The sequence below is a fragment of the Fundulus heteroclitus genome, unplaced genomic scaffold (genome assembly GCF_011125445.2).
Source record: "Fundulus heteroclitus isolate FHET01 unplaced genomic scaffold, MU-UCD_Fhet_4.1 scaffold_72, whole genome shotgun sequence".
Classification (NCBI taxonomy): Eukaryota; Metazoa; Chordata; class Actinopteri; order Cyprinodontiformes; family Fundulidae; genus Fundulus; species Fundulus heteroclitus.
Window position 1 is genome coordinate 1,091,444 of NW_023397165.1, and position 14,863 is coordinate 1,106,306.

Sequence of the window (14,863 nt, forward strand, 5' to 3'; positions counted from 1 at the left end):
CACACTAATGAAGGCAAGGCCGATTTATTTATATAGCACAATTCAGTACAGAGACAATGCAAAGTGCTTTACATGATAAAAATATAGGAAAATAAAACAGAATAAAAGCAAGTAGGAATAAAATGTAGAAACAAAAAAAGAACATTTTAACTAGAACAGTCAAAGGCAATCCTAAACAAATGTGTTTTTAATATTGATTTAAAAGAACTCAGGCTTTCCGCACTTTTACAGTTTTCTGGACGTTTGTTCCAGATAAGTGGACCATAGGAACTAAATGCTGCTTCTCCATCTTTAGTTTGTGTTCTAGGTATGCAGAGCAGGCTAGAGCCAGAAGACCTTAGTGGTCTGGAGGGTTGATGCCCTGATAACAAGTCTGTGATGTATTTAGGTGCTAAGCCATTCAGGGATTTATAGACTAACAGGAGTATTTTAAAGTCTATTCTCTGAGATACAGGGAGCCAGTGTAACGACTTTAGAACTGGGGTTATGTGCTCTACTTTCTTAGTCTTAGTGAGGACGCGGGCAGCAGCATGAGAGTTCATGTTAGCTAGGAACAGGAAACCAAGATAACACGCCTCACTTTATTTTGACAGTAGGAAAAACATCCTTTGCTTCTTCACCTTAGTGCAGCATGAATGCAGCAGATGCATCATGCTAAAGAGACTGTTTATTATTTGGCATACTTTATGGAAGATGAGAGGATGTTTTTATTTTTTTTTTATTTCAAGCAGATTTATCTTTTCATTAGTTGCCGTAGTGGGTTCAAAGCAGATCGTAGGCGAGACAGCCTTCTTATGCATTTTATTTTAGTTTGTGGCTAATCCTGCTGCCCTAACATTAAAAAAGTTTTCAGGGGGAAATATTTTCAAACACCAGATATTTATAAATTAATAGCTGTACAATTTTAATGTGAAGAGATTTTAATGTGATAGAAAGTAACCTTTTCTTTGTATTCTTATGAATGTAAAATATTTACAATTGCATTCAACATACAGTTCATGCAAATAGTTAAGCTAATTTTGAATTATTAAATAGAGCAGATTTCATGTTTCCTGTGTATCTTTTTGGCATCTCTGAATGTTCTCACGGTTAGCGAGGCAAAACAAATTTTAACCAAGTGAGAGAACGACAGTTAAAAAAACCCCACAGGAACCTTTGGTCACCTCAGCAGCCATGGTGTCTCTGTTGCAGCGTGGAAGACGAGCTTGCATTTCAATCGTGCACCAAACCACACTGTTAAGCATTCTAACTTTCTTGACCATAGAGTTTATATGCCCACAATAAGAAAGTACACAATAAGCACCGACAGTTGAATTTGCATGTTGTACTTTTATATTCATTCTACCACAACTGCTTTTTTTTCTTTGTTAGAAAAAAATAACACGTAAAAATGTGTTTCTGTTAGATACATCTGTTCTGATTCCGCATTAGGGAATGTCTGAAATATAAACAAGAAAGATCACCTTCTGACCTGCATTTTCTCATTTTATTTATTCCTAAATCTAACCTTAATCTGGTTTTAACAATTTTCCTTTTTGTAAATTGCAATTCACTTTTTTCGTCTTTTTGTGTATATTTATCTAAACGATCCAGTTGAGCCACGCCACGCTTACCTACCTCTCAAGAAAGGGTTTTATTTTTGTTGCACTCTTGCTATGAGCATGGGGGTTTTACATTAAAACCAAGAAGTTTCCTGAGTAAACACATTCTTCATAGCCGTTCAAGTGCGTGCAAACCTTGATGCAGTGTGGTTCTAGATCTGTTGGTGATTAAAAAAAACCCACTAAAGGTGAGTGCTTTGAAGCTTAGGACAGCAATTGTTGAAGAGTACGTGTGTCTCGTTGTGTGGAGTCTTGTTTTCTAAAGCCAACCTCTTCGTTGAGTTGTATATTTGACTTTTCTCATTTTGTTTTACTTCAAATCTACTACAATTGTGTCCTTTTCTTTGATTTATCTGGTTTTCATCAGTCTCTGGAGTTTCAGCATTCTCCTTCCATTCTCCTCTTACAGTATGGCCATCCTTTGGGTTACGTAGTCTGTGATTTTTCTTTAAACACCAGCCTAGGATAAAATGACAATTTTTAATAGCAGATAGTAAGGAGCTAAAAAGTACCACAATTGTGTCAGGCAATATTAAGAGGATGTCCACCTTTTGTTTGTCTACACCATAGCGTCACCCTGGTAATAAGGTCATCCATTGGTTGCAATGAAGTGAGCCAAGCAGGGAGAAAGTCCCAGTTCTGAAGTCTTAGCGGCAACAAATCAGGCCTCCGTGCTTGAAGGAGGTTAATTGTTGCCACAGATATAATCAGTATAATGACTGGAGTGCCAATTCCAGTCATCACCTTCCAGCCAGCCATGGAGAGAGCAAACACCACCGATGGGAACAGCAGGAAACAGAGAAGGAGGTACAGCACAGCAAACCAGCGGTACCTGCAAATGTTTAGTTGGTTTAGCATTTTGTTCTTTTTATTATTTGTAACTACAATTCTTTCACAGTACATTGCCACTTGGTGATATTTAGTTTGTTCTTAATAAAATCAGAAATTGTTAAAAAGCATACCTGGCAGTGTGTTTGCCAAGTGCACAGGCCATTCGTATGGGTAAACGGGTGACTGGTATAGGATACCAAAGGAGGATACCAAGGAGGTTAAAGAAAAAGTGGCACAGAGCAACCTGAAAGAAAACAGCTTGTGAGAAAAGAATAGAACAGGCTATTTAAATACAGTTTATAGCTATTACTAATTTTCAACTGTTGTTTTTGGGCTTCCACATAATCGACACAATGAAATCAAAATTACCAGCTAGTTAAAGCTACATTAAGCTATGCATGAAAATATGTATGCAATGTCATAATAGTGCAAAGAAGGGACAGATTACAATTTTAACTTTAGAACAAATGACTGAAATGCTGAAATGTAATAATACAATTAGCTAATAAGACAATAACTGTTTCACAGGACCGAGCCAAGAAAAAATGTCAGTGTTTTAAGAAAACTAAGAATCTACATTTTGTTTTGTTTAATGAGACTAAAGGTTTCCAAAAATGTAAACCTTTAGATTTCCTTAAACTGTACTGCAATTGCCTTTTTGTTTTGATTCTGGCCGGCTGTCTGCTCCCTCACTCTCCTCCTGGATCTCTCAATCATTGAGATCTGCTGCACCTGTGATGCTCCTCCCTCAGCAGCCCAATGCAGCAGATTCAGTTCAGCTGATTCCTTGACTTTATATACTGGACTTTCACAGTCAATCTTTGCCAGAGCATTGCAAGCCTTTAGTGAGTTGTGGCCAGCATTCTTTACCTGCCAAGTTCCTGACTTTGTCCTTTTCTTGGATTTTTCTTATTTAGCCTTGCTCTTGTCAGACACCTCATTCTGCCATTGTTTTCTGGACCGCAATCACAGGAGCCCATTAAACCTGTCTACCACAGCACATTTCTTGCCCACTTGGCACCACAGAGTGCCTGCCCAGAGCTGTCAAGAGTAAATAATACTTTTGTACGGGAATAATAACCTGTGCTTCTATGACCCCCCCCCCACCCCAAAAAAAACAAACAAACAAACATTTGGATTATTTCTGTCGCCCAGTGTTTATATTGGTAATGCTTTAAAGTTCTTTAGGCTGTGCATAGCTTCTCCGTTGTAGCAACGAAGCAGGTGAATCCTAGCTTGAGGTAGCGTGTCTAAAAAAAAATTATACCATGAAAACAAATTAATGAAAAAAAGCCATTTCAGAAACTGAAACTCTAATTTCACACAGTGAAATATTTCAAACATGTATTGTAATTTTGCTAACTATGGCTTACAAGATAAAAAACCCAAATTGTCTCTGAAAATTGGACAATTTTGAAAAAGTTAGATATGATAAGCTCATGATGTCACACATTAATCACCTAATTATCTCAAAACTTCTGCGAAGGCTTCCTGTTTCTATGAATGATCTTTGGTCTGGCTCTGTTGGCCACGCAGTTACAGGAAAAACTGCTGACTGGACAGATGTCTAGTACAGTCATGGGCCCCCTCCACAGGCTGGTTGTTGGTTCACAGTTTTAACACGGCCCTCTATCAGGGACTTTTACAGCATGTCATGCTTCTTTCTGCTGAGCTTTATGGAAATGCTGATTTCATTTTCCAGCAGACCTTGGCACCTGCCCATACTGACAAGGTACCCAAAGCGGGTTTAATGACCATGATGTTACTGGGCTTGATTGGCCTGTAAACTCACCTATCCTGGACCCATTTGAGAATCTTTGGAGTGTTTTCAAGAGAAAGATTAGAGTCACCAGTCTCAACAATGCAGATGATTTGAAGGCCACTATCACAGCAACCTGAGTTTCAATTTCACCATCACAGTGCCACACCGCATTGATGCAGTAATTCATGTAAAAGGGGGCCCAACCAGGTACTAAAAGCAAAAAATGAACATACTTTTCAGAGCCACACTGTATTTTCTGGTATATTGTGTTTTCATGAAGTATAAGACCTAGTCCTCAAAATTACAAGAAATAAAGACTTGGAATATTCCACCTTAGGTGTAATAAATCTATATAGAGTTTCACTCTCTAAAATGAGGGAGACGAAAATATTTAACTTATTCACAAATTCAGAGTTTTCACAAATTTATTTGAAATATTTCAAAATGAACTTGTATGTAATCGGAGGCTAATTCTTTTTCATTTTCCTGTTCTTTAAAGGGACTGATTTTTTTTCAGGATTTTCCTTCCTTAGGTGTAAAAGTGCATTCCCACATGTTTTTACCAAGATTTGCACGGCAAAAGGTTCTTTGCTTACTTATAACTATGCTCATGAAGTTCCACAGATTTTTCATGCAACTCTATTAGTTATACTATATAACCAATAGGTAAAAAGATTGATATGACAATATTATCTTACAATGTTTACAAAATAGGAAGCGTATCACTTTTAAATAGGCACAAGGCATTTAAGGGTGGAATGGTGTCAATTAATGCTTATTTATCCAATTGTAATCACGCTGACTCCAACTGGATATTTGCTTTGTGATATAGGCAGAAAGATGAGAAATATTTTAATGCCCTAATATTGTGCTGTCTTCACATCCCTACTAGAAAGTGAAAATACTAGCTGAAAATATGAAAGCTGTGCAAACAGAAGCAAAAACAGACAACATTTCTAACCTGTGTGGCAGCAGCTAACTTGTCTCCAGGGCTAGCCAGGGCTGCTAGCAGAGCTGTGGTAGTGGTTCCGAGGTTGGATCCCAGGGTTAAAGGGTAGGCCCTTTCGAGACTGATCACACCAATCCCTGTGAATCCACGGTGCAATATCTTACTCAGTTCAGAAAAACGTTAACCTAAATATAGTCACAGACAATCAAACGGCATGCCACAAAGCTATCACAATAGAAAAATTAATGTGTGTGTTAATGGATAAGAGTGATAAAACAGTTTCTGAAACTAAAGTAAAACCACTATAAACAACAGTGTAGATATTAATCAGCTGTGAAATACAAGGTTTCCTTTGTATTGTAAACCCTCAACAAACAGAAATTTACAATCATTTTGGTTTTCACATAATTTCAAAAAGGCTCATCTCTAACATTTTATCCTGACTGTCTAAAGAAACATCACCAGTTGTTTCTGCCTTGCCACGATGCCAATAGTGATATCTGGGGCAGTCTGTACTGTAATTGTTGGATAAATTACTATTAATTATTATTAATTAATAGTCATTACTTTTAATTAAATGCCCTTTGCCTGGCTACGGTATATCCAGTTATCAATCATGCACTACCTTGTATCGGTGTAGCACAAAAAATAATGAGTATAATATATTGAACTTTGTGGTTTTTACATGATTATGAGTGGCATTAATACTTTTGTAAGCCAACCAATTTAAATCAAAATAAAGATCAGGATAGATAAATGCTCTGTTTCCGAGTATGAGTTTTACAGACACTTGTGGAATTTTTCATTTGTTTGTATTTTTTCAAATTGTGAACTATAAGTACATAATCTAAGGCTACATTGTAAACAACAGTTGTTAAAAAGTTGGACGTTCAGAAGGACGTGAATTATGTTTTTGTGTGTTTATTACCTATGAGCGGTGTAATGGCAGATGTGAAGACAGAACTACTCTGAACCAAAAATGTCATGCCAGCTCCAACCAAGAGAGCCAGATAACCTGCCACCCAGGTAAAAGGGAAGGGGAAATCTAAAGAGCAAGAGAGCACAGTATGACAGAAGGAATTTTCGTCCTCTTGCATTATTTGTTAAGCTTTTAGAACTTTTGTTGCAAACGTAACTTTGATAAAGAGTTTTTTGTGTGTATTTACTCATTGATTTGCATAGTAAATGGTTATGGTTTAGTGAAGTTACCTGTATTGATGACTCTGTTTATAGCATTTGCCACCTGGCCCTTGAGTAGGGAGTTTAACAATTTAACCAACAGAATAAGGCAGCTGCACAGGACTAACAATGAGCAGGAAAGGAGGATGAGACCTATGGCCAGGTCTGACATAGAGCAGTCCACAAATAAATGTATACCTGCGCAGAGAGAAGGAGAGATGTGGTTTCACTTAAACTGTATAGGATTATAAGGTTGAAACTATTTTCTAAGAAATATTTGCAAAAATTTAAGAAAACCCTCTAATCCTTCAATTTTAGCGCTGCTTCATATTTGATTCTTTATTAACAAAGTAAATTATGTAATTAAAACATTTATACGAGAGTAAATTAACAAAAAAAGACGCAATGTCATAAATCTGTACACGTACATTTATATGATTGTTCTGAAAGGTTCTGTGCTCCCCATGATGTTTTGTTTTCCTGTAACAATAATAGATAAGGCAGACAGATGCATAGAAATGATTAGCTTTCAAAACATATCAAAAAAGTAAAATTTTCACACAGTGTATCACAACTAGCTTCCAAAATTAGAATAATAATTTTGTTATTTATGGATTGTTGCAAAAGATTCTACCAAACGAGAGAGAAGACAAGAAAGTTGTCTGTCTACCTTGACAGAAGAAAGTTCACACCAATGCTTCACCAGACTCTTATTTCGCTCGATTTTGTCCCCTGTGGCCACAGCTGTAAGGACTGACTTATCCAACTGAATAAAAAATAAATAAATAAACAAATAATGTTTTAATGCTGGCACTCAAAGAGCTGTGATTTAGTTAATTCTTAAGAGTTAGTTACAGAAAGTTATAATGTGTGAAAAAATTAATACATTTAATTGCAATGTGGATTGTAAACCCATACGCCATTTGAACTACTGTTTAAATGAGTAAGTATCAGAGTTCCCAGTGCAAGTGAATGCACCTATAATACCCTTAATGATGTGTGAGCTAAGCCCCCTCTGTAGTCAGTGGGGAGGTTGCACACCGAACAACATCCTTTGCTGTTTTTACTGCAGTCAACTGCTATGCTGATGAGCTGAAGTTAAAACCACACCGATGGTGCTGAATTCTGTTCGTCCACAGCAGAGTTCAGGGCAAAAGATCTGGAGTTTTGTAAATAGTCAAGTAGGTAATGGCCATGTTTTATCTGCAAAAATATGATTTTTTTCCCCCTCTTTTTTGTGTGTAAACCAATAAAGATTTGGGGGTAAATTCCACAAATTATTACAGAGGCCTAACGTTTAAAATCTAAAGCCAGATACTATTCCAGGACTAGGTGAGAGGATAGTAAAACAGCCAAACGTGAGTTAGTGTTGCTATGCCAGTTTGCTTTGAATTCAAAGCGTTTTTTCTGTTTTTATTTTGTTGATTTTTGGCTCAGACTGGGGGGAGGGTATTAAGAAAGTTCTGATTTTAAAGGTTTACACTTCTGAATATGGAACTGAATGACAGAAATCCCGTTCCATAAAATAAAGATATATTTAACCTTTTCCAGCACAAGTTACACAATTTAACTGAATATGAAGTAATAAACTGACAGTTTTCTTGACATAAGACATCTTGAATACAACTACATCTTGGAGCTGTATAGTTGAATGAACAAAAGACATTACAAAAGAATACTGCTAATTCAAAGATTTTGGATTTAATGTTCATTACCATGTAAACTATGAGTTTATCTGGTTCTGCTGGAGGTTTTACCTTCCCGTTAATGGGGAGTTTTTCTTTCCGCTGTCGCTTCATGCTTTCTCAGTATGAAGGATTGATGCAAAGCCATGGACAATGCAGGAGTGAATGCTGCTTGTCGGGACTTTGATGCAATCAACCGGGTTCTCTTATATAGGACATTTTTGACCAATCTGTATAGTCTGACCCAATCTGTATAATATGATTGGATTTGACTTTGTTAAGTTCCTTGAGATGACATGTTTAATGAAACGGCACTATATAAATAAAATTGAATTAAATTGAGTTTGCAGAGCTGTATATCACAGGACTCTCATCTCATCTTAACTCTATTAACCTGAATTTCGTTTTTATAAAAGTTCACTTTTTTATGTGATTTCTGAGAGACACTGCTTTGCAGCCAGTGGAGATAAAAAGTTGTTCTTCATTGACAAATGTGTTAATCTTGTACTCAGCTGCACCTTTAAGTCTGCTTGCAAAGTCAAATAGTTGCTGAATGATTATGCTGAATCAGTTTAAAAAGTAATCCTTTCTCTCCAGAAATATGCTAAATCCTGTTAATGGGTGACGATTTCAAACTGGATTTGTTTAACTCTTTATTTTCTCTTTACAAGAATAAGCAACCTTCCTTTTGTTGCCAAGAAGGACTTATTGTTGTCAGGGTCACATGATTGTGTGGTAATAAAGAAAGGATTCTTTATGTCTTTAAGGAACTCCACTTTCTCAGTACCTGAATGACCAATTTCGTTAAAGGCTCAGTGAGAACCTTCAGGAGTTCAGGTGCATCGTCTCCACTGCTGAGGTGAAGTGTGTTGACTGCAGCCTGCGACAGACGTCTCAGTACTCCACTTATGGCTTCCACAGGGAGAAGCACCAGTACAGACAACCAGTTAAAGCAGTCATGAACGGTTGCTCCAGCAAATGCTCTGCAAATAACAGTAATGTCAAAAATGTACATATGCACACTAAACCAATAAGAATGATATAAAAAAGTAAATGATGCCCCATTCCCAGTCTCAAGGGTAGATGTCCTGCATGTCTAAAATGCTTACCTGGTTCAACATGATTAAGTTACACTCAGATTCTGCTGAGGAGGTGATTTGGATCAGACAATTTGGAGAAGGGACTAATCTAGAGCATACAAGACACTAGCCCCCAAGGAGGGAATGAGATACCACTTATATGTTGTTGGATGATTTTAATAGTACATCCGCAAACTCCCTGTCCACTGCTCTAGATCAGCGGCCCTTAAACTGGGGTTCCCGGACTCCCGGGGGTCCACGAACCACGGGTTGGGGGGTCCATGAAACGCATGTTGTCGGGCCTGAGGAGGCACTGCTCAGGGTTGAGCTAAGTAAAACAATGGACAAATATTAAACTCCGTCCACTTCATCAAGTAAGGTACAGCCAAATCAGCTAAAATTAGGAAGTATGACAACAGTTACATCGAGTTTGGCTTTATCGAGAATGAGGATCTAATCGCCACTAAATCTCTAATATTAGGTGTATTTATACATTTTTAAAAAACATGCATAATTCCTAATGCATTTAATGGTAAAAAAAAAAAAAAGGCTGTTTAAAAATACTATCAGCATGAGAAATTTAAGGGGGTCCTTGGAAAAATTTTACTGCTGCTAAGGGGTCCCTAGCTACGAAGAGTTTGAGAACCTCTGATCTAGACGACTGGCGGGGAAATAAAAACAGAGCAGTAACCAGATAGAGCAGCCAGAGGGATAGTGAAGTGTTTTTGTTTTCAGAGTATAACCATCTTTTTGTGCTATTATAAATAATGGAAATCGTAAACAAAATTAATATAAGGCTTTTATCATCTAGGGGCTCATGAACACAAATCTGGAAGAGACAAAATTGATTTTAAAGACAGAACAATAGAACTGCATCTAAGATGATCAATACTTTATAAACTTGAGCTGGGCATCTATTTACAAAACTTAAAATGCTGGAAAAAAAATTTCTTGACATAATCTGATCGATTTAGCAAATGTAGACATTAAGGAGCAATTGGATTACTACACAAACATGTTTGCTTGCACTTTGAATCACTGGATATGGGCCTAAATATTAGGACTGTGTCATTTCTGATGCTTTTCCGCTCTGGATATTTTGTGTATACTGAGAACCGTGGTGTGGAATTCTGAGCTGATGGATTATGAAAAGGGTGTGCTACTTTTCCATATATTTACGCTTCATTTAATTACTTTTTAAATTATATTAAAAGATCAACGAACCATCTAGAAATTACGTTTTGGTGCTTTATTAGTGCTGCCATTTGATTATTGTTAGCCAAATTAATCAGACATCAAGGGAAATCATGAGGGAGGTCACGCCCGAATTGCCCCATTGTGTGACAGTAAAGGAATTTCTTATCTTAATTTATACTCTACATGTTCAAAATATAGTGTAGCTGGATGGCTTATCTGCTGATCAAATTGATTGTGCCGAAGCGTTAACGACCTGAAGGCAATTCTGTTGATGATATTTCCCTTTGGGGCATGATTTCTTCCCACATCCTTGCAGCAAACGCGAGCTATTCAAAATTGTAATGGAGGCTACAGAGAAATTAAAGATTTCTGCTAAAAAAGATGTTTCCAATTTGTTAAATTAACCCATCCCAGTTTCCTACCTTGTGTTTAATGAAAAATTAAGTTTTTATTTGGCTTCCTGACTCCTAACCCTAACCCTAACCCTAAGACAACTTTTTCAAACTACATTTGCTCTTTACCATCCGTTACATCTAGTCCATCAGTACATGTCAAATTGTCCTTTTAGATCTCTCTGGTATCCCTTTATTGTTGCACGTGTTGTTTGTCTCCCAAGTTGGGCCATGGGTGTGTTTTCTAATGTGACTGAATCCACTCTTTACCGTTCAAACTCCTCCCTGTCGCCAGCCTGCATTAAGGCAACAATAGTGTTGGTGACTGACGTTCCGATGTTGGAGCCCATGATAATCGGAATGGCTGACTGTACATCCAGCACTAAAGAGACAAAAATGTATGATGTAAGTTGACATAAACCTTCTAATGCTGAGATGTTTGGCAAATTTCCAATGTTTCACGAAGCATTGCTATTTCAGTAAATTGACATGTAAGTAATATTCTTACTCACAACCAGACGACACAAGGCTGACTATAATGGAGGTTGAAGTGGAAGAGCTCTGGACTAACACTGTCACCAGAATCCCTACCACCAACCCAGCCACTGGATTAGACAGGATAGCATTTTCCTGGAAGATTTCCCCAGCTACCCTGCCTGTAAGGAGACATACAAGGACAAAAAGAAGGAAACTTTAAAATATTTTTTTAAAAACTAGCATTATATTATCCCTTAGCAATTGAAACTAGGTGCTTACCTCCTGCAAGCTGGAAGGCAGAGCTCAAAACATCAAGTGAGCAAACAAAAATGTAGAGAATCAGAAAAAGGAAGGGGATTTTTAGGAGAGTAAATGCTGTTTTTTTCAGTAGGTGCACCCTTGGTTGAATCTCCATGGTCTGAACTTCAAGCGCAGAAGAGTAAGATCCTTTCAAAATAAGCCTAAACAAACCATGCATATGCTGTAAATGGTGTAAGAGACATTTTGTAGTGATTCATTTTAAACAAAACGGATACATTTTCTAATTTTTGGAAGAACATAGAGCGGTTTGTAGAGATGCCATCTTTAACATACCTGAAATGTTTGACGAATTATTGCCTCATCTTCAGAAGGTTTAAAAGAGACACACAAGAAGCTAATGTTCTATGGACAGAAAGAGAAAAAGGACGTTGGCAAAGGGAAAGGGAGGTGCTAGTACTGGGCAGTGTTGAATAACTAATTTATGCTGCAATGGAAAACTAAGGTTCACATTCTTTTTCACCATTTCTTTGTATCTTTACATATAAACCATGTCTGTGAAGGCGCAACTTTAGTTAAAACTCTCCCTCCTCCTTCAGCTGCTTGAACTGTATCAAGGCTGCAATCTGTTTTAATAAAAACTTATTCAGAGGCGGAAACAAGTTTAAATAAGGACAATTATGGACTATGGAAAGAAGACCACCACAAGGCTAACATAAGGCTCAGTTTCAGGGGTTTTCACCTGTTATTTATTCTTTGCCTGGTTTGTTTGAAGCAGGTATACATGGAGTAAAAAGGTATATAACCACGTTAGAAACTTATAAAAAAGTATAATGTTTGATCATCCTAAAATAAAGCTACATACACCAAGCCTCTATCTTGATAGTGTTTTGATGGTCCTTTCTGAGGCTGGACTGAATTCAGCTCTGGGTGCGATGAGCAGATATAAACAGACTAAGTTTTTGTTTTTTGTTTGCCCACTTTCTGAAGTGTGAATTTGAAGAATATCAGCTCTGTAGGCAATTTGGGGTTAAGTGTCTTGCCCAGGGGCACATCGACATGTGGCATGGGGAAGCAGGAATCAAACCCACAACCTTCTGATTGCCAGACCTTCTGATTGCCAGACGACTACTCAACCCATCAAGCCACAGTCGCCCCCTGGTCCACTGTATGCAATTTGGTGTAATCATGTATGCAGCACAGCTTTTTACATTTTTCAGTTTCCTTTGTTTTTGTCTTCAGAAATGGCTGAAGCATTACCTAAGATAATGTAATTTAATTGGAAGAAGAGAATAATCATTTAGTCTAAGTAAGGACATTTTTAGAGTAATGGCAGCAAAGTAATGGAATCAGAAGCACACAGATACACATACTTGTATGTTGGATTCAAATGAATGCAAAGATTTGCACATGTTTAAAGTCTTACACATCCCCTCAAACTTCAAAAAAATAAACAAAATCGCTTTCTTTACTTAGATATCTTTGGCACTAACAGACAGTGCCTCATATGCCAGTGAGCATGTAATGCAGGCACCAAACCACCGGATGGCGGTAAAACAAAGAGCAATTGTGTGGGTGCCTAATTTAGAGTAAGTACTGATTTAAGCTACAATGAGCATACTAATGAGTCTCCAAAAGGGGTTATTGTAATTAAGCTAACAAACTTTCACAGAAAAAGAAAATAATTAAATCAGACCACACTCTAAAAGACTAATATGAGATTAATTGTACTTGGTATCTCAAATTGTGTACACTCACTTGTTGTATATATATAATTAAATAATAATAATTAATATATAAATATTAAAATATATAAATATGTAATTAATATATAATTAAATATGTAAATATGTAGTTATATCTTTTCAATGGACAATGCTCAAGATATGACACTTTGATTCAATGTAAAGTAGTCAGTGTACAGCTTGCATAACAGTGTAAATTTTGATATCCTTTTTAAACAACCCAGTACATAGACATTTAACTGTAAATCCTTAGCAACAAAGGTGAGTGAGTGAATTAAGTGAAAATGTCCACGCTGTGCCCAATCAGCCATTCTCCTCTTATGAGTGCTGTCAGCATTGCTGCAGAGGTTGGTCAGCCTGTCAGTGTCCTGACCATACGATGCAACAATTTGGTCTGCATGGCGGTTGTCCAGAAGGAAGCCTTTTCTAAAGCTGATGCACTTGAAAGCTTTAGGTTTGCTGAAGACAAGGACACCAAGGATGGATTACTGGAACCATGTCCTGTGGTCTGATGAGACCACGATTTACTTATTTGGTTCAGATGGTTAGCTTATATTATTTTATTTTTATTTTATTTATGTTTTGATTTTTTGCATTGAAGGAACTGCTGGTTTGACTGGACTGACGTGAAAATGCCATTTAATTTTTTTAGAGGGACAAATAAATTTGTTCCATAAAGGCTGATAACTTATGCCCTGCAGCATACCGAGCCCGCTGTGTGTTACTGCGGATGGGTTCTCGAGCTTCATTGAAGGCAGAACCCTGCCTTTATATTTCTCAGGGTGTGACTGTGTGTGTGAATGGATGAATGACTGATTGAAGTGTAAAGTGCTCTGGGGTTGTCGGACTAGTTAAAGTGCTATACAAGTACACGCCATTTACCATCTACTATTTAAATCAATATTGTGTTGCACCACAAAGATAAGGAGAAAAGTCTTTATATTAAAATATTAAAAAGTAAATAGAGAATTGATGCTTTGCTTCAAAGTTTACAGAAACTCAGACTTGATACAAACGTAATGCTAACATTTTGGTTTCTGTTTTTTGGCAACAGACGTCTCTACACTGCATAATCGGACTAATTTAAAAGCAACATCTTTACTAGATTTTTTTTTGCTGTTCTTTGGGTGCAACATTTCATACAGAAACACACAAATCTCTGGAACACAGGATGAATCTCCTTGAATGTTGTGATGCCTGACAATTCCCAAACTGTACATAGTTGCAGATTCATTTAAGTTAAATTTATATAGTGCCAATTCACAGCACATGTCATCGCAAGGCACTTTACAGATAGCTGTTTGAAAGATAAGTGTGGCTTGTTCAAGCATCTGAAAACTGTTAGTCTTGCAGTGGTCCCTCTATATCACACAAGATTACAGTGTTTTTGAGGTGTTGCCTTAAAAGGGAAATTACATACTTTTAAGATCTTCCTTTTCACATTTAAATCCTTCAGTTGTAGTCTATATGAAGAAGAATTGCAACGCTTTGGTCCTTGGTCCTATTTTTTCCCCACAGCCCATCTTTTGCTCCTGTTCTGAGGTGTATCTGAGAGCAACTTGTTTTGGTGCAGCCCCTTTAAATGCAATTGAGAAAGTTTACACCCTTTTCGCAAACATTTTGCACTCCTAGAGACTCCAAGTGAAGAAAAAAATCCATCAATCTCTAAAACAATATTTTGCTCACTATTCGCTATAACAAATATAAT

The 14,863-nt window shown here is 37.1% G+C and overlaps 1 protein-coding gene across 1 annotated transcript; it reads right to left on the bottom strand.

The window, feature by feature from the left end:
• Positions 1–459: 459 nt before the first annotated feature.
• On the bottom strand, positions 460–11,573 carry LOC118556366 (sodium-dependent phosphate transport protein 2A-like). Its single transcript, XM_036134042.1, has 12 exons — positions 11,432–11,573; positions 11,188–11,331; positions 10,946–11,057; positions 8,795–8,990; positions 6,993–7,088; positions 6,751–6,802; positions 6,353–6,520; positions 6,072–6,188; positions 5,156–5,280; positions 2,564–2,676; positions 2,150–2,433; positions 460–2,061 (listed from the first exon to the last, which is right to left on the bottom strand). Exons 1-12 carry the CDS (start codon positions 11,565–11,567, stop codon positions 1,784–1,786), a joined length of 1,821 nt encoding a protein of 606 aa, XP_035989935.1. The 5' UTR covers positions 11,568–11,573; the 3' UTR covers positions 460–1,783.
• Positions 11,574–14,863: the final 3,290 nt, after the last annotated feature.